General features: G+C 40.5%; 1 protein-coding gene across 1 annotated transcript in view; it reads right to left on the bottom strand.

The window, feature by feature from the left end:
• LOC131134589 (chloride channel protein 2) overlaps nucleotides 1-13,992 on the bottom strand; it is an 80,376-nt gene extending 66,384 nt beyond the window's left edge. The window contains exon 1 of the mRNA XM_078792908.1: nucleotides 13,769-13,992. Within this exon, the coding sequence (XP_078649034.1) occupies nucleotides 13,769-13,819 (51 nt within the window). The 5' untranslated portion in view covers nucleotides 13,820-13,992. The remainder of the gene's footprint in view (nucleotides 1-13,768) is intronic.
• Between the last annotated feature and the right edge of the window lie 13,830 nt (nucleotides 13,993-27,822).

The raw sequence follows: 27,822 nt of genomic DNA, 5'->3' as shown, positions 1-27,822 counted from the left end.
GTTGTATTGTTAGAGGGAAGGCAAAATCAAGTGATTCACGACGGATCCTTCACACCTGAGAAAAAGCATGCTGTTCCACAAAAGGATGCATTCAAGTGCAAATGCAACAAACTCATACGTTAAAAAGTTTGATACTCAAATATGTATTTATTGTGCAGGTCCATTCATGATAAATAATACAGCACCCCGTCTTTTTGGATGTGTGTGCAAGTAGAATGAGAGCAGCATTGCTTCCTTTTTTCCTAGTCACAGAACCAATTGCAGGCAGGCAGCTGGGCTTTGATATGAGAGTCACGTCTTCACCCCATAGTGCAGTTTGTAGGAGTCGGGACCAAAAGTGGCACATTGCAATTAGTCAAGCTCCAATGTACTTATACTTCTATGGCTACTTGAAAACGGCCTGTGACTTCTTGTACTACTTTTACATATATTCATTCATTTTCTACTGCTTTTTCCTCACGAGGGTCGCGGAGGGTGCTGGAGCCTATCCCAGCTGTCTTTTGAGTGAGAGGCGGGGTACACCCTGGACTGGTCGCCAGCCAATCACAGGGCACATATAGACAAACAACCATTCACACTCACATTCATACCTATGGACAATTTGGAGTCAATTAACCAAGCATGTTTTTGGAATGTGGGAGGAAAACCCACGAGATGGCCGAGGGTGGAATTGAACCCTGGTCTCCTAGCTGTAAGGTCTGCACGCTAACCACTCAACCGCTGTGCCGTCCTTTTACATATATTCATTCATTTTCTACCGCTTTTTCCTCGCGAGGGTCGCAGAGCCTATCCCAGCTGTCTTCGGCCGAGAGGCGGGGTACACCCTGGACTGGTTGCCAGCCAATCACAGGGCACATATAGACAAACAACCATTCACACTCACATTCATACCTATGGATAATTTGGAGTCGCCAATTAACCTAGCATGTTTTTGGAAACCGGAGTACCCGGAGAAAACCCACGCATGCACGAGGAGAACATGCAAACTCCACACAGAGAGGGTGGAATTGAACCCTGGTCCTCCTAGCTGTGAGGTCTGCGCGCTAACCACTCGACCGCCATGCCGCCCTTTTACATATATGTTCTTTATTATAATTTTTTTGTTGTCAGGTCCCAACCGCTTGACTGTTGCAACCATCATTAAGGGAGAAGACTGGGAATGAATAACAGTGGGGGTCACAGATTCTAACGGCTGTTACAAGGAGAGGCGGTAACACTTCCAAACTAGCCTGGGACAAAATATGAAGATGGTTGAAAGGCCAGCTGTATTTAGTATACAATGTACTGTACATCTAATAACATCTACTTGTGTTAATGTATCCTTACCTCCAACTCTATTTTACACATACTTCCAATGAAGTATTTCTATTTCTATTTCCAAACCGCATGTTCAGACACACTTTAACGCACACACTCTGTCAGGGTGGGAACACTGAAGCGAGTAGCGAAGGCATTATGTCAAGAGCCAAGCGTTCTGAATAGACAGATTCGCATTAGTGGTGTTGTTCAGGTGACAAAGTTGACAGTCGCATTCTGTGCTTTCCATTCAATTAGAGAGGAAATCCTCTCTCGCAGCACTGAAACACCTCTTGGGAGATGGAAATGTCCAATGCTGACAACATTCATCCATTTTTTATTATACCACTAGTCTTCATTAGGATCACGGGTGAGATAGAGCCTATCCCAGCTGACGTCGGGCAAGAGGAAGGTAATAATAGCGACTCGTTTCCAGTCAGTCAATCGCAGGGCACACGTAGAAGATTTATAGACTCACATTCAAAATAGTGTTTCTCTAATTAACCGAATTCGGGGATGTGGGACTAGGTAAGCATATTCATCTGGATAACGTGGATAACGTACCAATTAGAACCAAGACTGACTCACTGTTTTGTCAGTTAGCGTTTCTGTGGGACAACTCGGATTAGCAATGTAGTCTTTTCAGGTGCACACATGAGATCTCATTAGAACAAAAAGTATAAAGAGTTAACAATATTGGCACTCGGTTGCACGGCAGTCGAGTGGTTAGCACGCAGACCTCACAGCTAGGAGACCCCAGTCAATTCCACCCTCGGCCATCTCTGTGTGGAGTTTGCATGTTTTCTCCGTGCATGCGTGGGTTTTCTCCGGGTACTCCGGTTTCCTCCCACATTCCAAAAACATGCTAGGTTAATTGGTGACTCCAAATTGTGCATAGGTATGAATGTGAGTGTGAATGGTTGTTTGTCTATATGTGCCCTGTGATTGGCTGGTTACCAGTCCAGAGTGTACCCCACATGAGATCTCATTAGAACAAGAACATAAAGAGTTAACAATATTGGCACTCGGCTGCACGGCGATTGAGTGGTTAGCGTGCAAACCTCGCGGCTAGGAGACCCGAGTTCAATTCCACCATCGACCATCTCTGTGTGGAGTTTGCATGTTCTCCCAGTGCGTGGGTTTTCTCCGGGTACTCCGGTTTCCTCCCACATTCCAAAAACATGCTAGGTTAATTGGCGACTCCAAATTGTCCATAGGTATGAATGTGATTGTGAATGGTTGTTTGTCTATATGTGCCCTGTGATTGGCTGGCCACCAGTCCAGGGTGTACCCCGCCTTTCGCCCGGAGACAGCTGGGATAGGCTCCAGCATACCCCTGCGATCCTTGTGAGGATAAGCGGTAGAAAATCAATGAATTAATATTGGCATTCCTATACAATCAGTCGATTCCAGACTCCGTCCCAGTCCGCCACCATGTGATCACAACAACAGATGTTGCAGCTGCTGAGTGAAAAACTTGACATGCACAAGTAATAATAATACAATAAGTCATAAAAGTAATGTGTATCGGAACATCTGTACCTGACAGACTACCCTATTTTTGGATTCTCTGTAAATTGTAGCAGGAAACAAATTCCGCAACAATTTGCACCCTACAAATATATATTATTTGTGCACATGGAGTGTTATTAGTGAATAAGGTAAAGAAACAAACAAACATTGTAGGGGGGAATAAAACAACAAGTTTGTATTGTTTCACAGCCATTGTTCAATGTTCATTCATTCATTTACGATGCAGCTTTACCTCACTAGGGTGATGGGGATATGCTGGAGCCTATCCCAGCTGACGACGAGTGAAATGCAGATAGAAGGCACATAGAAAAACTCTTACAGCTCATGAAATACGGGCGCAAAAACAAAGTGTTGTGTTAATAATTTTGTTGAGTATATTTTTGTTTCAGTGATTCTGACTTTAAGATGAAGTGAAGCACAAATAACGGAACAAACAATCGAGTCCCAGTGAGGAAAGGCGTGAGATGGAGGCAGAGGAGGGAGAGAGACATTTGCACACAATGACTCCCAGTGTTTTGTTTTTTTTTTCTGTTGCTCTCATAAGTGCATCCATCAGGATGTGGGAAGGCACCACCATGGCACTGCTCAGCACTGGCCCTACCATACAAACTCCGAGCCCGGGGACACACTGTGCGGCAAACTCATTACTTTCATCAGACTGCAAAAACACAGCTGTGACAACAACAAGCGTGAGACGATGATGAAGAAGAAATTGTAGAAAAAGTCCAAAACATGGAAAAGAAAAGACACAGACAGGCCCGAGTGTCTGTTGACGGGGTTAGCATAAAATGTGTTAAATCTCAAGGGTAGCTGATGGAGACATTCTGACAAAAAAATATTTAGATGGGGGGGTGAAATCCGAGAGTCACAACGTGAATAGGAGACCATGGAGTGGGATGAGGGGAAAAAAATCCAGAGACCATGAGAAAGTCAAATGACCCAGGTGAGAGAATAAACAATAGAAGACTCTCTAATTGGAGGCTCCGAAATTCTCACGCACATTCAGTCACACAAAGGAGGCAAATGGGTGAGAGAGCCGGATGCCAGAGAAGCTTTTTTTTCTATTAAAAAAAGGAATGAAAATAACATAAATGACTATTTTGTTAGTCAGTGATAAGGATGCAACAACAATATTGTATTTCTGAATGAACATACCTTAGATAGGGTGCTACAAATATGTAAGAAATATGAAAACACTAACATAAATGTAAAAAAAAAGTAAGATATAGTTCAGTGACTAAAGAAACTGCGTAGTGGAAAGTCAAAGAAAGACGATAATTCTACCAACCTTCAAAAAATACATATCACCTCGTACTTCGGTACGGGACAAAAAATTAAAAAATTCAAAAAAAAAATTAAACTGTATTATGGAAAGCAGGAAGTGAACAAATTTAACAGTTACTGATTGTAAAAGTACCAGGTGGAGGGGTAGGATTTAATAAGCTTTGCTTCTTCCTACTCCTTTTGGACATGTGGAACTGTGAACTGATTATGTGATGCATTCAATTGTAATCTGATGCATGTTCAAATGAAATTAAACAATTACCATTACCAAAAATATATTCATTCATACCTATGGAAACCCACGCATGCACGGGGAGAACATGCAATTGAACTCAGGTCTCCTAACTGTGAGGCCTGCGTGCTAACCACTCACTTCCAACATCATGGATTTTGGGGGCCAATGAATGAATCAGACAAATGAAATAAACCAATAACCAATTTTCCAATGGGTCCCATCCTGCTCATTCAGGGACCTTTAAAATGATACTGCATCCCAGTGGGTGGAGTGGGATTCATCATTTTCTGATCTAAAGTGAGACTTCAGACAATGATTCTGGAATTGCCCAATCAGCTGACTGACCCGGGATGTATGTTCTGACATGGTAACACTCTGTGCCACTCAGTGCAGCAAAAACACTCAATTTTTTGTCGGCATGGCTTGGAAAACTCCACATTGACACCACCAAGTCATGTTGTTGAAATGACTCGCCCCCCCCCCCATCTGCTCTGCTACAGAGTCTCACTCTCTCTTCTTGCAGGCTCTTAAAACCTGTAGCTTATCCTCCGTTAATTCAGGCACAAAAAGAGAAGACACTCCATCCTCATTTGTCCAAAAGCAGTCGTTGGTGGTATTCTCACAAAGTCTGCTGTGATTAGTAGCTGCTTTCTTTGACGCTATTTTTGACAGATTTTATCAATGGGCTATGTGAAATCAATGAGCCCAGGAAATAAGTTCCAGTACTGTTTAAAATGAACTACTTGGTAGTACCTGTGAAACCATAAAACACTGTCTGAAGTTTTTTTAGAGGGCTTTATAGTCTAAATAGTTGTGTCCCATGACATGCATTATTAGCTACCTCATGCCGACTGCTTTTCCCTCTTTAGAACACACAGAAAAGGGCAAAATTCCCCAAAATGTGCAGTTTTCCTTAATAAACCAACAATGACTTTGACTGAACAAAATTATTTGCAGACACACGTGACTGATGAGGAAGTGAGCTAAATAGAGAAAGAGGATGTCACGCTATGGTCATGCTATGATTGCACTAACAGAAGCAAGAGGGCCGTGGATCAATGAAAATAAACAACAACCTCCAACACGGGCACATTCAGCTCATGCAGTATGGGGTGACGATTGGACATGGAAGGAGACCAAACATAAACACCAAAACACCATGTGTGTATCTGCCTTTAGACATTAGTAAATTAGCTAAAATGCTAATATGCTAATGGTTATCATGCTAGCACCTAGCAAGAAAGCACAAAGTCTCAAAGGTGTTAAAGCAGTCCTGTAGTGTCCCTACAGCATACCATCTGTGTATTTGCCTTTAGATATTAGTAAATTAGCTAAAATGCTAACATTCTAACAGTTATCATACTAGCACTTAGCAAGAAAGCACCAAGTCCCAAAGGTGTTTAGGCAGTCCTATGGTGTCCCTACATCATACCATGTGTGTATTTGCCATTAGACATTAGTAAATTAGCTAAAATGCTAACATGCTTATGGTTATCATGCTAGCACCTAGCAAGAAAGCACAAAGTCCCAAAGGTGTAAAGGCAGCCCTATAGTGTCCCTACATCATGCCATGTGTGTATTTGCCTTTAGACATTTGTAAATTAGCTCAAATGCTAACATGCTAACAGTTATCATTCTAGCACCTAGCAAGATAACACCAAGTCCCAAAGGTGTTAAGGCAGTCCTGTAGTGTCCATGCAGCATACCATGTGTGTATTTGCCTTTAGACATTAGTAAATTAGGTAAAATGCTAACATGCTAACAGTTATCATACTAGCACCAAGTCCCAAAGGTGTTTATTGAGCTCAAAAGGGCATGTGTGTGTTTCCCAGACATGTATACAAGATTACGTTCAATACCTCAATCACAAATCTGTGTACTTTTCCTTCACTTTAAGTAAAAAAAAATCTAAAAAATCTAATTCCAATCAAACCTACACAATACTGTACACATCTTCATGATGGATGGATATGACCGAGCAGAAACATTACAATAAATATTCAATTTACTGTTAATATTTAAAAGACATGTAGAATAGACTTTACTAATGTCACCGTGTTGCTTTCAAGGACGCTTGAACATTTTTTTCATTATTTATTTTGAGAGTCACATCAATCTTAAGCCTCTTATGGTCTCAGATTTATCTGATCTTCTGCAGGCCATTCACTTGCTGGAACACTGAGCTGTTATGTGAAAAGTATGTATGACCATGTGCGTACTGTGTTATCACTTTTTTTTTTTTAGGTATTAGAATGCAGGATTATTACTCATTTGCTATTAGTAGAGGGGAGTGAATAAATGAAAACCATCCACACATCATAAGCTACTGCATTTACTCCCCTTCCACAGTGAGACAGTGGGAAGGGATGCAAGTATGATAAAATTGTGCCAAATGCTATATCCTTCTCGAAAAAGGTAAAGTACACCCCCAATGAGTCTTGTATAACACACCATCAAAAAGTGGAAATTGCAACTTTGTAAACAAACACTAATGGGAGTAATTTACATGTAGATGCACATAATGTAATTGGACAAACGATTTATTGATAAAAACAAGTCAATCTCTCGCTCACACACAAGATCCTAATGAGTAGGACTGGCTATGGTGTACACTCACTGCGACTGGATGGGCCCTATACTGTTATATACCTAGAAAGCAAACACCCACTTGCAGAAAAAATAAAATGGAAGCTATTTCTTAAAAAAATATAAAAAATAATATTCTTAGTTTGAATTGTGGGGCTTCACTCTATCAAATATACAGTATTATTTAATAAAGTATGTTGTTAAGTGGTTGAATATGGCCTATTAGTATATACGTATATATTGCCTAAATTAAGTATAAAAAGGCAAAATAAACAAAAATGCATATAAGGCATTCAGAAGATGCATTCAACAACGCTGTGAATGATATGTAGTATTCAAAACTGGTCAGTAGGTGTCAGTAATGTTCCTGTTATGTTCAGGGACACACACTTTTTTCATAGTTTGGCTGTTCCTGTGACTTAAACATGAAAAAACTGTTTATGTTACATAAACACCGGACACCTTTTCTGTTCATGTTTATTTTTTGTGTAGCTGAATAACCATTGTGTTAGCATATCTTACACCTATTCAGCCTGTTCTCTATTCTTTTATTGTTAGAAATTGACGTAATGTCATCTTGGAAGGCAAGGCTGATTTTATTATTATTATTATTATTATTATTTCTGAAGTGCATGTAAATATATCAAATCCTATTATTGCAATTATCTGCTTACTCTGAGTTATCTGACTTTTACAGTCATGTAAACAGGCTTAATTATGTTAAACAGCTGCTATATACCACTAGAACTTTTGCAGTGACAAACAAAAAGTGAGGGATAATTTTAAATCATTAAAAAGTCTAAAGTGTATGTAAAATACTGTATGTAAAATCAATTCCTCGTTGAAACAGACAGCATCAACAGCTGATAGCTGATCTTCTGATGTGCCAACTAAGAATTGTCTGCTCCAAGGTGACTTGGCCATAATCTGGTCAGATTTAACACCCACGCTATATTATGCAAACTGTACAGTTGGCAAAAAGCGCAAAACACTTTAAACAGTGAAACACGTTTTGCATTCCAGAAAAAACTAATAATATTTCACAGCATAGTAACAAAATACGAAAAATTGACATTTCAGACAACACAATAACAAAAGACTCAAAGTCTACAAAAAAAAGTCTAAATAATCCTTAAATAATCCTCAACAATTTACCATTATGTATTACTTGTGTTCACTTTGCTGCAAGTTTTGATGCCATAGAAGTTTCACTGCAACCATGGTGCATTAAAGGACCGCCCAACTAAGTGGGAAAGAGTCAAGCATTGAGACATGAACGTTTATTCATTCATTCATTTTCTACCGCTTATTCACACAAGGGTCGCGGGGGCGCTGGAGCCTATCCCAGCTGTCTTTGGGCGAGAGGCGGGGTACACCCTGGACTGGTTGCCAGCCAATCACAGGGCACATAGAGACAAACAACCATTCACACTCACATTCATACCCCACTATAACAGAGAAACCGAGCTTGGGGGAGGGCAGAGAGCGTATCTAACCTACAGCACAGCCCCATATAAGGAAGTTAGGCCATTGATCTTCCTCTGTATTTCCCTCTCTCTATATCTCAATAATTAATCAGCCCTGCCTTTGTGATCAATTCTGCCGTTATTGCCACCTACCTTCATGTCATTTTCATGTCATGTTCTCTCTGCCACTTATAAGCCAAATTACAAAAGGTTTGCAAATGTTTTCCTTTTCTGGCAAATGTGTGATTGAACTTTGAGATCTATTCACACTAGAAGTGCTTCGGGTAAATAAAGCTGGATTGATCATTTTGGCAAACAACAGCCAAGGCAAAAAAAAAAAACAAAAAAAAACAAACACTGAAAGCTTTTGATGCTTATCTGCACACAAAGCCAAGATATTCTGAACTTAACTCTGTGCAAATATACACCCACGGTCCTCTCCACACACTTCTAAAACTGGTTAAGGAGTGCTTGACCTTCACCTCAAATAAATGAATGAAGACAAAACCAACAAGTTGTGATGGAGTAATAACAGGAAAAGTGAGGAGAGTTTCCATCAAGGTGGAAAATACGTCACCAGATATGTACGGCATCATAAAAATACCAAAGCAATGTCAACAACAGTGGAAAATTACTTTGGCTCAAAACAAATTAAAAGACATGATCAAAAACACAGGCTGGCTTTTTTGGTTGGTTATTTTAATAAACATAATAAAGATCAGCCAAACTGCAAATGCCCCCCCCCCCCCCCCCACACGGTTTACAGTACATACAGGCACTACATGCTCTTTCTAAGAATGTTCATCTGAAATCTACACAGGACTGACAGCATGATCGTCTACAGTTTCCACCAATCACAAGTCACTTTCACACCAAGTCATGCCGAAGGTGCCTTCACTGAACTTCGGAATATAGAAGCACCAAAATGAATAAATTCATATTGTTACTGCTAACTAACTGTCACTCAATGTGCAAAATAGGAATATTTTTACAAACCATTTCAGTTATTTATTAATTCATTCATTTTCTACCGCTTATCCTCACAAGGGTTGCGGGGGTGCTGGAGCCTATCCCAGCTGTCTTCGGCCGAGAGGCAGGGTACACCCTGAACTGGTGGCCAGCCAATCACAGGGCACATATAGACATGCACATGCACGCGGAGAACATGCAAACTCCACACAGAGATGCCCGAGGGTGGAATCAAACTCAGGTCTCCTAGCTGTGAGGCTTGCGCGCTAACCAGTCGGACGCCGTGCACCCCAAATGATTTCAATGACTGAATAATTGTTACGAAAAAAAAAATGCAATTATATGCTTTATGTCTGTTTAATAAAAATCCCCAGCATGCCTTGTGGTACCTTTTTGTAAACAGCTGAAGTACACGTTAACATCAAGTTAACATAGATGTGATAAAGTAGTATCAGCACAGTAGTTAAGTAGATACATTGTTGTTTATTATCCTCCACTTATAGTAGTCATTGCCCAAAGTGTGTTTTATTGTGTTAAGTTGGTGTGTGATGATTCCACTAAATTAATTTCCATGAGATAGGATTCGGGGAGAACATGCGAACTGTGCAGCCCTATTTCACACATAGTGTTATTTATATTATTTAAACTCACTTATGGATGATTGGCTCCAGTAATGCTGATGGCGTAAAGTCTAGTTAATATATCAATGATTAGCAAGGGATTCTGATTTACAGCCATTGTAAAAGATCAAAGTGTTTGAAGGACAGACTGGAAACATTCAATTCATGCCAGAGGACAGACATTATTTCACACCCGAGGAAAGGTTGGTTTTGAAGTTATCTCTGGGTTCATTTTTTTATGCTACGACCGAACGATCACTGCTCCTCGGCTCAGAAATAGACCAGAATCCAATAACTATGTGTGCAGCTCTTTTGAATTCCATACCTATGAGAATCAGGGCAGTGCTAAGAAACAATGGAGCTCTCTCTCAATATTGACACTTTTGGTGCAATGTGGATATGTTCACTGGAGGGATGCGCCGATCAATCGGATACCAGTATTGGCCCATTTCCATCAAAAATGCCTTACAACGGGGTAGCTTTTTAATCACAGATTAATCAGTCAATTATTTTGTCCAATTAAATTAAATTGTGTTTTAATTCTTTAATGTTAAGAACGTTTTATTTACAATGTCTGATGAAGATGTGAAAAAAAAAATACAAGAAGCGTGTTTATTTTGAACGCAGGTTGTCTTAGATTCTCCACAGACAGAACACCCCTGAGATCCCATTAGAAAAGTTAGCCAGTTTGTTACCAATAAATAAACGTGCTTTACAATTTCAGACAAGTGTATTTCATTATATGGCGTAAAGTTTGTATTTTTTCATAGAACGATTTTATCGTTTTATATCGTCATATAGGGATACATGTTAACGTCCATATCGCCCATATCGCCCTGGACTGGTGGCCAGCCAATCACAGGGCACATATAGACAAACAACCATTCACACTCACATTCATACCTATGGACAATTTGGAGTCACCAATTAACCTAGCATGTTCTTGGAATGTGGGAGGAAACCGGAGTACCCGGATAAAACCCACGCATGCACGGGAAGAACATGCAAACTCCACACAGAGATGGCCGAGGGTGGAATTGAACCCTGGTCTCCTAGCTGTGAGGTCTGCGCGCTAACCACTCAATCGCTGTGCAGCCCCCCTTCCCTGTTATATAGATTATTATTTGACTTTATTTGTTGTTGTGAAAAAAAATGGCTCGGCATGCGTCTTTGCCTACACATTAAAGGGAAATTTTAATATGTGAAAATTGTATATTTGTTTATAATTGAATATATAGTATAAGTTTAACTTTAATAAAAAGTTAATATATTTTTGAAATAGTGGCTAGGTATGACTGTATTGACTTATTTTCAGAGGCAAGTAAATCTATACTGCTATACAAGCTGCACACTGACTACTCTAAGTTACTGTATCTCCAAGCTTCTGGTGTCTTGACTACTTCTTTGAGACAAAATAATAGATTTGTTGCTGAAATGTGTTACTAAACTATGAATTGTGTACTTTAGTGAGATACTCTATAACCAATATCACGCTTCCACAACTCAGCAGGCTCTGCCAACATTTCTGCAGTCTATACAGCCTCTCTCACAGTCAAACTACAGTGGGCCCTTTGAGCATCAGCTGCCCATAACAAACCCACACAAACACCATCCTCACACAAAGACACCATGTTACTACAAGCAACAAGGCCATAGATCATTTATCCATTGCTATTCTGGCAGTAGAGTTATTTGTTTCTCCATGCTTTATTTATCCAGCAGGATGATTGGATAATAAACAGAGAAGGAGGGTCAGGGGGACATTTTTTTGGTGGAGAAAGCTGCTTATGCACGTTCCTCCAGTCCCAAGCATGAGACCCCGCCAGGGTGACAGAGCGTCCAGTGCTGAATCAGCGGGTAGCCCGTTGTGTAATCTCTCAAACACACATGCACAGATTAAATGGCACAGAGGGTGGTGTGTGTGTGTGTGTGTGTGTGTGTGTTGGTGTGGAAGGGGAGGGAGGGCGGGTGCTTTTTTACAAGGAAGGTTGATCAAGAAAAGGAAACAGACCCAGAGACACACGGCCTGTTGCTGCTGAATGGATCCAGTTGGCCTAAAAAATTACACGTTGTCACTTCAAATAGAAGAGTCTTAGCACTTTGAACTGGAAAAACTCATACAGACATTTACATGCCAATACACACACACACACTACATCCTTTATCATTCTGACCATCAAATCCCTAATTCCAAACATGACTAGCAAGTACAAAAACATACCATGATATCCAAGTCCAGCAAAGTAAATAAACCCTAAAGATGCCATATCAAGTGAGACAGTAAACACCATGATTTATGACTTTACACTGAATTATACAATCACTAACTGTTACATTTGTTCACTTCCTGCTTTCCATAATATAGTTTAAGGTTTTTGGAAAGCAGGAAGTGATCAAATGTAACATTTGTTACAAATGTAACATTTGCTCACTTCCTGCTTTCCAAAAATGTAACATTTGTTCACTTCCTGCTTTCCAAAAACCTAAAACTCTATTATGGAAAGCAGGAAGTGTTACATTTGTTCACTACCTGCTTTCCATAATACAGTTTAAGGTTTTTGGAACTGTTACATTTGTTCACTTCCTGCTTTCCAAAAACCTAAAACTCTATTATGGAAAGCAGGACGTGAACAAATGTAACAGTTACTGATTGTAAAAGTACCAGATGGAGGGCTAGGATTTAATAAACTTTGCTTCTTCCTACTCCTTTTGGACATGTGAAACTGTGAACTGATTATGTGATGCATTCAATTGTAATCTGATGCATGTTCAAATGAAATAAATCCATTACCATTACCATCCTTTCATTCACACGCATCTACCGCTACACTCATAAGTCAGTAACTTCATGTTATGCTAATAAATTATTAACAACATGACAGAATGTTGCACATTTATTATGACACAAACTAAAGAGCACTGAAAAAAAACGGTAAATCTGAGTTTTTGCAAATCTCCACTGTCATGGCGTATCATGCATATTGGACAATACCAACAATGACTAATAGTGTGATATTTTCTTTAAACATTCAATACAACAAAAACAATCTGAACAAATCATCAACATTGGTGCAATATCTAATAATTATATTTATATACAAATTATTATAAAGTTTATATAATAATTTATAGTGGATTAAATGTGATTGAGTGCCAGTAAAATTTAAAATGTAGGCTGCAAATGGACCTCAGGGCAAAATTATACATTTATGATGTATAATGAGGACGTCAATGTTTTTAATTACGTTTAATAAATTCATTTTAAAACGTAAGCAAATACGTATCTGTTGGACGATATGTGTTGCAAAGAACATATATTGCTCCCTCCATTTATATTTGATTCAAGGGCCATTTATGAAAAATACAATGGACAGTGAAGGTGTCACATCCAGACGTTTTGCCATAATCTTGCAACTGCATTGCTTCATTGTTGAGTAAGTGATTATTTGTAAGTACAACAAATGTTCGCTTGCAAAACTTAAAGGGTAGACGAACAATAGGGCAAGAGCTCAGACTTTATTGCCAAAAATACGTCGAACTTATTCATTCATTACAAACAACGCCGACACACAACTGTGGCGAATCGCATAGAAAGATTGGTGCATTTCTCTGTGCCCATTAATATGACAATTTAATACGGCATTATTTAAATATTGGTGCGTCTCGGTGGCTTCGTTGGTGTGTTTGGAAGAGATCGGCTTGCCTCAACAGCGGATTGTACTTGATGTTTGTGTGTGACATGCGAGCAAAGTTCAGGCAGTGACAGCAATCCAACATACCAGAGTTTGTTCATACTGCAGCGCCCGCTGGTCGGAGCCCTCCCCGGCCATGGTGAGCTCCGTGCGGCCCGTCCGACGGGAGGAAAGCTTCGAGCTAGGAAGTGGAATGAAACCGACACCGATGACGCTCTGTGCAAGCGGTGGTTATAGCATTTGATAGGCTGGTGCTTCTTTGGAAGGAGTTCGTCTGTGAACTCCCGACTGCGGATTGAGTCGCGCGTGGAGTGAACTTCCTTGCTTTTATAGCCTCAAGTCACACTGTGAGGCGGGACTATGGACCTCTCACATGGATTTGACACTCCCATCTGGAGCAAGCCTCAAAGGCTTATTTCAAAGTTTTCTACCAGACCCAGAAATCCTTAACTTTCATCATGAAACATACAAAAACTGAATAATAATAATAACATAAAAACATGCATGTTGGGTTAACTGGCCACTCCCAAGTTGTCCATAGATTTTAATGTGAGTGTGAATGTTTATTTGTTGATATGTGCCCTGTGATTGGCTGGCGACCAGTCCAAAGACAGCTGGGATAGGCTCGTCCAGAAACTGAAAGATTGTTGGTTTGATCCTTGCTACCCCAAGGCAGCTGTGTCCACAGATGTAGTTGACCACTACCAGTGTGTGACTTAAGGAATCAATGATTGGTTCACTTCATTGTGAAATGCTTTGGGTGCCTTGAAAAGCACTATAAACAGCTTTAATTAAATCTTGTAACTGGTTTGTCATGATTCGGGGGCACTCTGCGTTGCCTGTTGGCAATCAGGAAGTTCCCTTGAAACATATTTTTATTGGACAGCTGCATATTCTCAATATATGAGTAGATTTCCCCAATATCACATGTCTCCCATGTAAAATTAAACATGGCCTGTGAGAGAAGATTCCAAACAAAGATTAGGACCCACAAGATACAGCTGTTAGAAGATATCACATGACTACCCATAATTGTTTACTCAAAACCTCAAGATTTGGGGTATATAGACCGCCATTGTTGGCGTTGGGGCTTACAAGTATACAGTATTTATCACATGTGGTGATGTACTCCGGTTTCCTCCCACATTCCAAAAACATGCTAGGTTAATTGGCGACTCCAAATTGTCCATAGGTATGAATGTGAGTGTGAATGGTTGTTTGTCTATATGTGCCCTGTGATTGGCTGGCCACCAGTCCAGGGTGTACCCCGCCTCTTGCCCAAAAGACAGCTGGGATAGGCTCCAGCAACCCCTGCGACCCTCGTGAGGATAAGCGGTAGAAAATGAATGAATAAATGAATGTGGTGATGTTGACCACACAGTCTAGAGACCTGGAAGATCTGGGTTTGAACCTCCGTCGGACATCGTAGGCAACTCTAAATTGCCCATAGATTGATCATTGATGTAGATGTTTGTTTCTTTCTGCTAACTCAGCAATGCTACCTTGTTTTTTTTACCCTTTATGATGACATATGTTGTATTGTTATTCCTGCCAAACATCAGGATGTAAGTATCCATGTTGTTGGCGTCCACATCCACCCCCTTTGACTGCAGGAAGTTGGTCACCTGTTGATCTGTTCGAGCATCGTCTTGTCCTAAGACCTGAGTGTTATGTAAGACCAAGTTCCGAACCTGGGGAGACAGAGCCTTCTCCATCGCTGCCCCCACCCTCCGGAACTCTTTGCCCCATTCGTTCCGTGCTTGCCCCGACCTTCCCACCTTTTAAAAACAACTCAAAACCCACCTGTTTAAATCTGTTTTTAATGACTAACTTTTTATACCTGACTGCTGAGCCCCGCCCCACTTTTAGCTCTGAATGAATGTTTGGATATTTTTTTACTCAACTCTATATTTATTTCTCTACGGTAAAGCGTCTTTGAGTACTCTGAAAAGAGCTATACAAATAAAATGTATTATTTATTATTATTATTATTATTATTATGTGCGGGCGAGTGGTTAGCGCGCAGACCTCACAGCTAGGAGACCAGGGTTGAATTCCACCCTCGGCCATCTCTGTGTGGAGTTTGCATGTTCTCCCCGTGCATGCGTGGGTTTTCTCCGGGTACTCCGGTTTCCTCCCACATTCCAAAAACATGCTAGGTTAATTGGTGACTCCAAATTGTCCATAGGAATGAGTGTGAATGGTTGTTTGTCTACTGATTGGCTGGCCACCAGTCCAGGGTGTACCCCGCCTCTCGCCCAAAGACAGCTGGGATAGGCTCCATCACCCCGCGACTTTTGTGAGGAAAAAGCGGTCGAAAATGAATGAATGAATGTTTACTCTGTTTTTACTCAACTCTATATTTATTTCTCTACTGTAAAGCGTCTTTGAGTAATCTGAAAAGCGCTATACAAATAAAATGTATTATTTATTATTATTATTTGAAGCCCAGTCACCATTACATTGTTCATGGGTGTCAACTGCTCCAAATCATCCACTCTGCACATCATATAGCATCATCATATAACGTGATCCTTCTTTAAAGATTCAAAGTAGTCAAAGGAAATTATGGCATTTTACAAAAAAAAATAATGATGCATAATAAACAAATAAGCTTTGGCCAGTATGCCGAAACCTGGCATCAACTCAGGTACTTGGAAAACCGCAGGCTTATTAACTAACACAGCTTCAGAAACGTGACATTAAGAATCTGAAGTGTTTGATGTTCTTTTCCATGTGTTCAAAGGCGAAAACCTAAAACAAACAACATACTAAGCAACAATTGAAATCTGTTAACAGGGAGATGGAAAACATGACAAATACACACTTGACTCAAGCAAGGTGTTTTTATCTAAAGCAAAGCGTCTACGTGGCTTATGTAAAGAAGGTTAATCATTGGGAGAATCCTGCTTTGTGTCAATCTCATTTGAAAGTTGAACCCCATTATGTTGGATGACTCCTTTCAGGGTCAGGCAGAGAGTTGCATTCTTGAACGCCATCACGGTTGCAATTCAACACGCTTCTAAATGACTGGAGGTGTATTGGAAGCAGAAGCTCCAATTAACACTTTGTTGGGGACTCCATTTTCCACCCTTTATCAAGTCAAGAAGACAGTTCAGCATAGTACTCATCATTAAAGATTCAATTGGTTACAGCTTATTTACAGGTAGTGTCTTTCAGTTCCTCTGTTTTCACCTTCCTTATTTTCATGTCCTCGTCATACCTGTCTTGGTAATGGTAATGGTTTTATTTCATTTGAACGTGCATCAGATTACAATTGAATGCATCACATAATCAGTTCACAGTTCCACATGTCCAAAAGGAGTAGGAAGAAGCAAAGCTTATTAAATCCTAACCCTCCATCTGGTACTTTTACAATCAGTAACTGTTACATTTGTTCACTTCCTGCTTTCCTAATATAGTTTAAGTTTTTGTTTTTATTTAAAAAAGAAATTTAACTTTTAAAAAAAAATTGAATTTTTTTTTTTGTTTTGAATTTTTGTCACGTACCGAAGTACGAGGTGATATGCAGGTCAAGATGCATCATCACATGATTATTATTACCCTTCTTTCTCTGTAAATCCTACCCCTCCATCTGCTACTTTTACAATCAGTAACTGTTACATTTGTTCACTTCCTGCTTTCCTAATATAGTTTGTTTGTTTTGGGGTTTTTTTGTCTTTTTTCACGTACTGAAGTACGAGGTGATGTCATATCATCCAATGACATAATGGGTACCATAGTAAGTGTCAATATAGTGATATATATAGCACATTATGACTGGTTCAAGACTCTTCATCCTTGTATTTAGCAAACATCAACTGCTTGTATTGTTTCTTGAATTGGCTCATCGTTGTGCATTGTTTGAGTTCCTTACTCAATCCATTCCATAGTTTGATTCCACATACTGAAATGCTATGGCTTTTTAACGTAGTCCTAGCATATAAGTGTTTCAAATGTAGTTCTTCCCTGAGATCATATTTCTCCTCTCTTGTAGAGAAGTATTGGATGACATTTTTAGCTAATTGGTTATTTTTAGCCTTATGCATTATTTTAGCTGTTTGAAGATTAACTATATCAGCAAGTTTAAGTTTTTGTGATTTTAGAAATAAGGAGTTAGTATGTTCTCTGTAGGCGGCATTATGAATTATCCTTACTGACCTTTTTTGCAGTACATTTAGCGAGTGAAGATTGCTTTTATAGTTATTACCCCATATTTCCACACAATAAGTAAGATATGGTAGAACCAGATAGCAATAAAGAGTGTGGAGTGATTTCTGATTGAGAACAAATTTTGCTTTGTTCAATACTGAAATATTTCTGGCCACCTTATGTTGTATATTTGTAATATGATGTTTCCAGCTTGTATCAGCTTGTCTTGTATCTGGACTGGGTGTCACGATTAATACAGACAAACAACACGTATGGAAATTTTGAGGCTCCAAAGCTAACATACATGGTTTTGGACCATGTGAGGACATTAGAGTACCTGGAACTAGAACCTACTGGCTTGTGAGGCAGGCTTGTTTATAATGTTCGTAATCCTCAATGAGGATTTCCACTTCCATCGGGAGAAAGTAGAACAGTTCTGTTGCCATGGCAAATGGGGGACTGTGATTGATCGTAGGGTCTTGATATTCTTGTTTTGGGTTGGGTGACCTCCGTTCAGTCATTTATCCAGGATGCCTGAATCCTACTTTTGGTCTTTGCCGGCAAAATCTGGTTCTTTGGCCATGGAAGACCACCTCTCTGTTGGGAAGGAGCCTGAAGTTATACGAGAAGATGAGAAGTTGTGACTAAACATAATCAGACTGACCTCAACCCATGGTTTGGGTTCTAGAATCAATCTCCTATACTGCTATACTGCTGCTATAAATAGCTCAGAATACCCAGCCTTCTGGGGGTTGGTCAGGTAGGGTAGAAACCGGTAAGGTCTCCATGGTTCTACAGGGAGACTTGTTGTCCTGACAGTGTGACATCAACTTTATAGTTGTGACATCACATCGGTGTCCGCATGTTATGGACACACCAAGCAAAAAATGGATTCAATAAAAGTACGATAAAACATAAGTCATAAGACTTTTACCAACATCTCAGTTTCCTGCGGCTGCCTCACGTTGGTCTTCAAAGTTCATTGAGTTCACTTGAGTATACCGATGTATTTAAAGACAACTGAATCATGCCCTTATTATATCAAAGGCATCACTGTGTCCGCCTGAATGGTAAAAATAATCACCTGCAATGGAGGCTTGCTGTTTACCCTAAACACAAAAAACAAGAGCACGTTGTCGCCTGTCATGCTTTGCAGACGGAACCTAAAGTAGTAAAAACAGTGAGTGTGGGCAGAAAGACACAAAAAACTTAGTGTTGTGAATTGATCAGATAAATTTGATGAGGATATCTTGTGATTAGAGCATTAAAAATTGTTACCAAAAAAAAAAATCAGTTGAACTTCCCAGAGTAATAGATCGTCCTTGCCTTCCTTCTAAAAATGCATTTATTGTCCGCATCCGATTCTGTGTTCAATTCCTTGCCACACGGCATACATTTATATGCTATTATATGTTAAGATGCTGCCGACGGGTTACTAACTTTTAAACATACACAACCATTACATCTCACCCTCTTGTGGCTAGGTTTCACTACTAACAGCAGCTATCATTGAATATACACACTGTTCAAAAATCTAAGAATTTACATTTCACACCGTTTGCTCTTAAGCAGGTTCTAAGTAGATCTTTAAAATACAAAACAAAGATATTTTTAGTCAGAATATTAGCATAATACAATACAAGTGTAAATGAAAGTGAAGTGCATGTTATGTATTTGTTGCCCCTCCACAGCCTGGAGAGTGGTATGAATTTAAATCATCTATCCTGTTTCCTGTAATCTATATTCATATTGTATTTGTCTTTTTTAAGGTTTATTTACAAACTATAACAAGCTACTATCAGTCCTTCACGTGCGCTGAACCGCTCACTCTCCCTTGGTTTTCCACCCGCTATATGTTACCAGCACATCACGTGTAAGGTGCGTTCACTGACCCCTGGAAACACCAACATGAAGAACATTACTCACCCATAACTGTCACAGCTAGCATAAGCCAGTGCGTTACGCAACCATGTTCCTATAGGAACAACAAAGAAATGAAGTCAAAGAGGATATTTGTTTAATTGATGAAATACTAATTTGTTCATTGTTAATTTGTTGTGTTTATGTACACAAAATAATTCAGTTATGTTGTTATGTGTGCGTGGCATAAAAAATGTAATGAACACGTAATACCTGTATGTGCGGCTACACATAAGGTATACCCACCGCTAATGCATGATAATGTAAGATGACTGATGAACAGATTCAATCAGTTTTACTGTACTTACTGTACAGTCAGTCACAGGACACACAAACACAACTATGGTTTGTTCATGGTCCGCTGAACAAAGTGAAAAATCTCAATACTTGACAAGAAATAATTATCAGTGAAAAATAAAGACATAAACACAAACAAATGGTTGTACAACTCAGGTACTGTTGTATACCGTACATACATTTATACATCATCATTTATAAATGATTAACAAGGATGAATGAGGCATATTTTGGGGAGGGAATTTTTTTTTTTTTTAAACTCCACAAATTAGCAGGGCCGTAAATACTGAATGGCAAATAGGCAGGGATCCACCATACTGTAACTAATCATTGAAATTGTGAAATGTGACAAATGTGTGAAAGGAGTCTGCACACTCTGAGTCAGTCCAGATTGTATCTTTGAGATTATTTTTAACTTTTGGACTCCCATTTCATGAAAACATTCGACACAGCCAGCCATCAAAACACATAGAATTGTACAAAAATCAAATCTAATCAATTGTCCTGTGATATGTAAGCTGGCAACTCATGTAAAAAAATTCTTAAATAACCGAGGTACTAAATGGACTGGAGGGTAAAAGGGTAGGGTAGGAGAGAAAAGGAGAGGGGGCTTGTGGGGACATGAGGACAGGATAAGACAACAAAAACTACAAAAAAAACTACAAAACTACAAAAACAGCAAACATAATACTTCCAGTGTTGTGGCACCAACCCAGGATGCAGAGAGGAGACCAAGTACAGGTAAAGTATATATGGGCCGACACAACCATGATTCAATGACTATGCTCCAAATGAGGGAGCGCACACCTGGACTAAATAAAAAGGTAACACAAATTAACCACAGGTGCGAATAATAATCATAAAGCAGGAAAACACAAAATAGGGAAATGCAGGAAGAAAACCTCAAAATACGCATAAAAATGAGAACATGAACAAAATTCCTAAATTAAGCATTTTCAAGCATAAACATTGTTAAAGGAATTAACTGAGGCTGAATTAATTTACAAATCAATTGATTGATTAATTATAGAGACCTTTGAACTGCAGTACATAGGGACCCCTGTATTGTATTCAACATTGGCCACTAGGTGTCAGTAATTGGTCAGTGCTGCACGGTGGTGGGTAGTTAGCATGCAGGCCTCACAGCTAGGAGACCTGAGTTCAATTCCACCCTCGGACATCTCTGTGTGGAGTTTGCATGGTCCAGAGTACCTGGCGAGTGCTGTGGAGTACCTTCTCCATGTACTCCGGCTTCCTCAGTATGTGCCCTGTGATTGGCTGGCCACCAGTCCAGCGTGTACCCCGCCTCTCGCCCGAAGACAGCTGGGATAGGCTCCAGCACCCACGCGACCCTCGTGAGGATAAGCGGTAGAAAATGAATGAATGAATGGCATTTGAAGTCATGATCAGAACTAGGACAGGCGTCCCACAACCAAGCCCACGTGGGGCTCAGATCCTGCCCCCCCCCACCAGCAAAGATATCCACTCACCACCCAGGAGCGGCAGTCCCCCACCCACCACCACTCCAGAGAGCAAGGCACATGTACCAAGTAGTCCCGTACTACAGAGATGGGACACCCAGCAAAAAAGATTCAAAAAGGAAAACAAAAAACAAACACCTCACTCTGACCCCTCCCAAAAACAATCAAATCAATTAAAAGTAATGTAGGCTAGCACTCTCCTTCCACCACAAAGGCAGGATGACCCCAGCAAAGCAGACAAAAAGCAGGTGAGAGTAAAAGCCGGCAAACAAGCCATCAAGCAAAGGAATGGGCAAACCCACAACGAAAAGGGCAAGAAACCCCCCAGGAGAGGCAACATCACCCATGTGATATTTCTGGATCCACTTTCTTCAGCATGTCCAAAACAAACTATTATTCAATTTTATTACATACAAGTGTTGGAGGGCTGCACAGCGGTCGAGTGGTTAGCGTGCAGACCTCACTGCTAGGAGACTAGGGTTCAATTCCACCCACATTCCAAAAACATGCTAGGTTAATTGGCAACTCCAAATTGTCCATAGGTATGAATGTGAGTGTGAATGGTTGTTTGTCTCTATGTGCCCTGTGATTGGCTGGCGACCAGTCCAGGGTGTACCCCGCCTCTCGCCCGAAGACAGCTGGGATAGGCTCCAGCACCCCCGCGACCCTCGTGAGGAAAAAGCGGTAGAAAATGAATGAATGAACACGTGTTGGAGGGCTGCACGGTAGTGAGTGGTTAGTGCGCAGACCTCACAGCTAGGAGACCAGGGTTCAATTCCACCCACATTCCAAAAAAATGCTAGGTTAATTGGCAACTCCAAATTGTCCATAGGTATGAATGTGAGTGTGAATGGTTGTTTGTCTATATGTGCCCTGTGATTGGCTGGTCACCAATCTCGGGTGTAGCTTCCCTCTCGCCCGAAGACAGCTGGGATAGGCTCCAGCACCTCCCGTGACCCTCGTGAGGAAAAACGGTAGAAAATGAATGAATGAACATGTGTTGGAGCAAAATAGTCATAATAACCCAAGTCTTGAATATAAAACAATATAGCATATGAAAAACACAATATTGCTCTCACTCTGTAGTATTGATCTATCACGGTATCAATATCATCGGTATTTGTCTCAATCCGCCCACCCCTTGCATGCCCACAATATGACTTGATGAGAGGTGAGAAAGTCGATTTGAGATGCAATTGCGCAGTGCGCCGCCTACTCACCGTGGCTTGTTCTCAACCTCTGGTCCAAGTCCAGCTGGAGTCCCGAAGATGCGATCAGTCACCTGCTGCTCCCGAAGTTAAAAAAGAAACTTCCGCTCATGACAATAGTTCTTCCTGTCATAACATAAACAAATGGCATCCCTACTAACCAAATGTATCTATTGATTCCTTGTTGTGACATCAGAGCAGTGTTGGATTGAAATCCTTATTGGTTGCAACAGCAATTTATTTTCATTTTCCTTAAAAATGCCACAAACTCACAAATGTGAGGCTGCTAACCGTGTCCTAAGGAACAAAAAAAAAAAAAGCAAGGTTCCTGAAAATATCCGAGTCATCAGCATCAGTGCTGTGTTGCAATGCGGGCTGCAGCAGTAATCTCTGCGCTCCAGATGTGCATTGTGAGCTGGGCTCCCTGCAGACAGGAGCACACGAGTACCATGTAGGTGCAATGGCGGGAGGAGGAACAAGAGGCAGGCGACGTTAGGAAAACTGGGTGGCAACCAGTTAATAGACTGTGAATAATTATGTGGTTATCTTTGTAGGTGTAAAACAGAGTAATGTTCTCATAAGAAAACATGGTAGGACATTATAAGGGTATAATAAAAGAACAGGCGGTCCTCGGTTCACGGCGTTCCATGTTGTGGCTTTTCCTAGTGACAAATACGCTCCTATTAATTAATTAAAAACTTAACTGTGAGCCGTTAACACAAAACTCTCTGGAGAACTGTTAGAGCACACAGCCGGGGGAAGAAAACATGGATGCCGTGTTGAGCGGAAGAATTCAATATGTGCCTGCTCTGCCATCCCGAGCAAGAATAACATTGCTTATTAGTTAACTTTTTACATTTCTTTATGTCCGCCAAGTGGCAGTGCGCTAAAGAAAAGGAAAGCCATCACCATGGAAGTGAAAATGAACCTCAAGGTTAGAAATATGACAGAACAGCATCAAAAACTCAAACAAGTATAACAGCAATACACCTAGCCTATATACCTAGCCGCAACAAAAAGCGCTGGCAGGACAAAAATACCCAAGAACAAAAATCGCTGCTGAGAACCAAGCAGGCCAGAAAGTACAAACAAGCTAGGAAACAATGCAGGGAGGAGCAGGAGTCCGGGAAGGTGCAGGGAACAATCTGGCACCACAGATCATGACATCATCAACAAAAATAAGATAATTATTCAATATTCGTCACGGGGGATCCTGGAGCCTATACTAGCTGTCTTCGGGCGAGAAGCGGGGTACACCCTGGACTGGTGGCCAGCCAATCACAGGGCACATATAGACAAACAACCATTCACACTCACATTCATACCTATGGACAATTTGGAGTCGCCAATTAACCTAGCATGTTTTTTTTTGGAATGTGGGAGAAAACCCACGCATGCACGAGTAGAACATGCAAACTCCACACAGAGATGGCCGATGGTGGAATTGAACTCCAATCCAATAGACTGAGCATAGTACAAAATCAGTAAGTAAAAACTACAATTGGCTGTCATTTAAATCCTTGGGTTTTTTGCCTCCAAAGTTCTACTGCGTCCAACCACTTCTTCCCTGTCGTGACATTATGCAAAACAAGATATTACATCTATGAATGTCCTTGAACATATCATAGCTGAGTGCTGTGATGGCAAACGTGAGTTTGGCTTATTGTATGTAGATCCAGATTGCAGAACCTGCTAGTATAGGAGTCCCGATCGACCAGTCGATCTTTGCTGGTGCAACCGTGATCACCCATTCATCCTTATTGCCAAAGTCACAAGTAAAGGTACTTTCAGTTTCTCTTTGGTTTACGTCGATGCCCCTCCAACTGGCTTACTGGTATAATGAACAAAAACCTCCTTTGTAACCAGTCATATGATTCTCTTGTAAAATAGTTGTAAATCTTTTGCCAGTCGGTGACGTATCGATTAGTTCTGTCTGCTTCACTCAAAAAAAAGTGACTTTAAATATAAATGTTGTCTCATGAAACATTCAAAGACCTGATTCAGTGAATGGTGACAAATTTTGTTCCGATTGGACATGTTCAAAATAGACACCACTTGAGGATAGGAGAGGCAGAGATACACCAGGAATAAACAACAATGGGCCCAGTACTGACATCTGGGGTGCACTCCAAACCTTATCCAACCTTATCCACTCCAAGTTTTCCCAACAAGAGTTTGTTGGATCGACCTATAATTAATATTATTGATACAAAGGTACTATTGGTATTGTATTGATACGCTTGTGCTCAGAGCAATACCAACCAAAGTCACCCCAAGACCACAACAATGACTCATCCAACAGGTCACAAAAGACCCCACAACAACATCCAAAGAACCACAGGCCTCACTTGCCTCAGTTAAGGCCAGTGTTCATGACTCCACCATAAGAACAACAGTGAGTGGTCCAGTTCCAAAAACCACTTAATGCAACAAAAAGTACATTAAGTCTTGTCTCACTTTTGCCTGAAACCATCTTGATGATCCTCAGGACTTCAAGCCTAAACGTAAATGTCACGGTTCGGCTTCATTGCTTTAAGGTTAGACCCCAGGATGCAGAGAGCAGGACCAATAGCAGGTAAATAATGTTTATTCTGTGCAGTAATTGCAGCAGCAGCGAAAAGCAACTCAGGTAACTGACGGACAAACAAACAATGATCCAACAAAGGGAGAAGAACACACCTGAACTAAATAGAGATGACAAATTAGGGACAGGTGTGGGTGGCTATGGCAACAAAGGCAGAGGAGGCAAAACAGGAAGTCCAATACAAAACAATAGTGTTCAAAAGGGAAACCAAAGCCCAGACAGGGAACCACATTTCAGAAGATCATACCAACGGTAAAATATGGTGGTGGGGCTCTTTTGTCGCTTCAGGACCTGGAAGACTTGCTATGATAAATGGAGCCATGAATGAAAATCCTGAGGTCACCATCTGTCGGTTAATTAATCGTGTTAATTTTTTTATTTTAATTTTTCTCCCCGTGCATGCGTGGGTTTTCTCCGGGTACTCCGGTTTCCTCCCACATTCCAAAAACATGCTAGGTTAATTGGCGACTCCAAATTGTCCATAGGTATGAATGTGAGTGTGAATGGTTGTTTGTCTATATGTGCCCTGGGATTGGCTGGACACAAGTCCAGGGTGTACCCCACCTCTTGCCCGAAGACAGCTGGGATAGACTCCAGCACCCCCGCGACCCTCGTGAGGAAATGCAGTAGAAAATGAATGAATTATTTAATTTCATCCTGAATTTGTGTTACCTGAGTCGCCATAACAACCGCCTGCAAGGATTCCATCTTTGTCACGGACGAGCAACAGCCATGCCATGTGACATTTACGATTTAGTTGACAGTCATTGGAATCATCACAGTATTGGACCGAGATTGTAGATACATCTGTTGTTCTACCAAAACATAATCAATTATCAACTTTATTTTGAAATGTCTTTCCATCTGAAAGCCTTTTATTTCTATGGTTCCTTTAGAGTAGTGCTTCTCAATGATTTTTTGTCACGACCCCCCCCCCAGGGAACTGAATTTCTTCCACATTCCCCAGTTTGAAATACTACTGAAAAAGTGTAGTTTATTTACTTATCTGTACAAACCACTGAGTACAGGCACCAACATTGTTCAAGCATGACACTAACAGACCAGACAACATTAAGGACATGATTTTAGTATAACACCCCCAAGGGGACACCCGAACCACTATTTGCCCCCGGTCCCTGAACTTAACATTTGAGCAGTCTGTTTATCTTGAAAAAGATTCAAGTAAAGAGTACTGTATTGGCATAAGTATCAGTATTATAGACAATATTGGCCATGTATGTACTTGCTATCGGATCATTACAAAACATTGCAGTACCACAAACTACTTCACTAAATACTACGTACTACTGGTAGAGGCAGAGTTAACCAAGTTAACCTAAAACTAAAATGTAAACAAAATTAAAAGTATATTAGGTTGAAGTTGTAGGACTCAGACTAGATGGTAAATATCATGCTTGTTCTGCTTGTGAATGCTTAACCTTTTTTGGGGCACCTGTATTGTAATTACATGTCTTGGCCAGTAGAGGGCACTGGGTGTCTTTGTGTGTGACAGCACTTTTGGCTATATATGTGTGTGTTCCTGAGGTTGGAGCGTGAGTGTGTGTGTTTGTATACTGTATAGTATACAGTATATATAGTATATAGTATATAGTATACGGTGGGCAAACTACGGCCCGGGGGCCACATGCGGCCCACCAAGCGTTTGAATGCAGCCCCCAAGTTGCTTTCTAAGTATTTCAACTTTTAACACACAAACAGGTAACATGACTTGCAAGTTGGATGTCTTATTTAGTAAAAAAATATAAATGAAATAAAAAAATGTAAAATTAAACGAGTTTGATGTGGTCTGAAAAAAGGGCCTTGAAAAATATAGCTGATAGTATAACACTTTTACAGAAAAAATTAGACAAATAAATCAAGGAAAATTATAAGCATAAAATAGTGTGTGTGTGTTAAATATATGTTCTGGCTCCCCGGAAAATTCTGTTAACTCAATACGCCCACGAGTCAAAATAATTGCCCACCCCTGCTGTTTACGGTCAGAGGAGGGCAATGGAGAAAATAAAGTATCGATCTTATGTGGCCGCTTTTAGACTTTTTTTTTAGCCCGTGTTTATTCTCGTATTTTGTTATTTATTACTTAATGTGTTTATGTTGTTTATAGTTATTTTTTATACACGCCTGAGAACTACAGATGCAAAGGGGTGCTGGAGCCTATCCCAGCTGTCTTCGGTGGCCAGCCAATCACAGGGCACATATAGACAAACAACCATTCACACTCACATTCATACCTATGGACAATTTGGAGTCGCCAATTAACCTAGCATGTTTTTGGAATGTGGGAGGAAACCGGAGTACCCGGAGAAAACGGGGAGAACATGCAAACTCCACACAGAGATGGCAGAGGGTGGAATTGAACCCTGGTCTCCTAGCTGTGAGGTCTGTGCGCTAACCACCCGACCACCGTGCAGCCCCATTCTGGATTGAGGAAATTAAAAATAAATGAACAAACTTTGCTTTTATAGAAACATTGTTTTA

Source organism: Doryrhamphus excisus, linkage group LG8 (assembly GCF_037039965.1).
Source record: "Doryrhamphus excisus strain RoL-2023G ecotype Guam linkage group LG8, RoL_Dexc_Guam_v1.1, whole genome shotgun sequence".
Classification (NCBI taxonomy): Eukaryota; Metazoa; Chordata; class Actinopteri; order Syngnathiformes; family Syngnathidae; genus Doryrhamphus; species Doryrhamphus excisus.
This window is presented reverse-complemented; position numbering and strand designations above follow the sequence as displayed.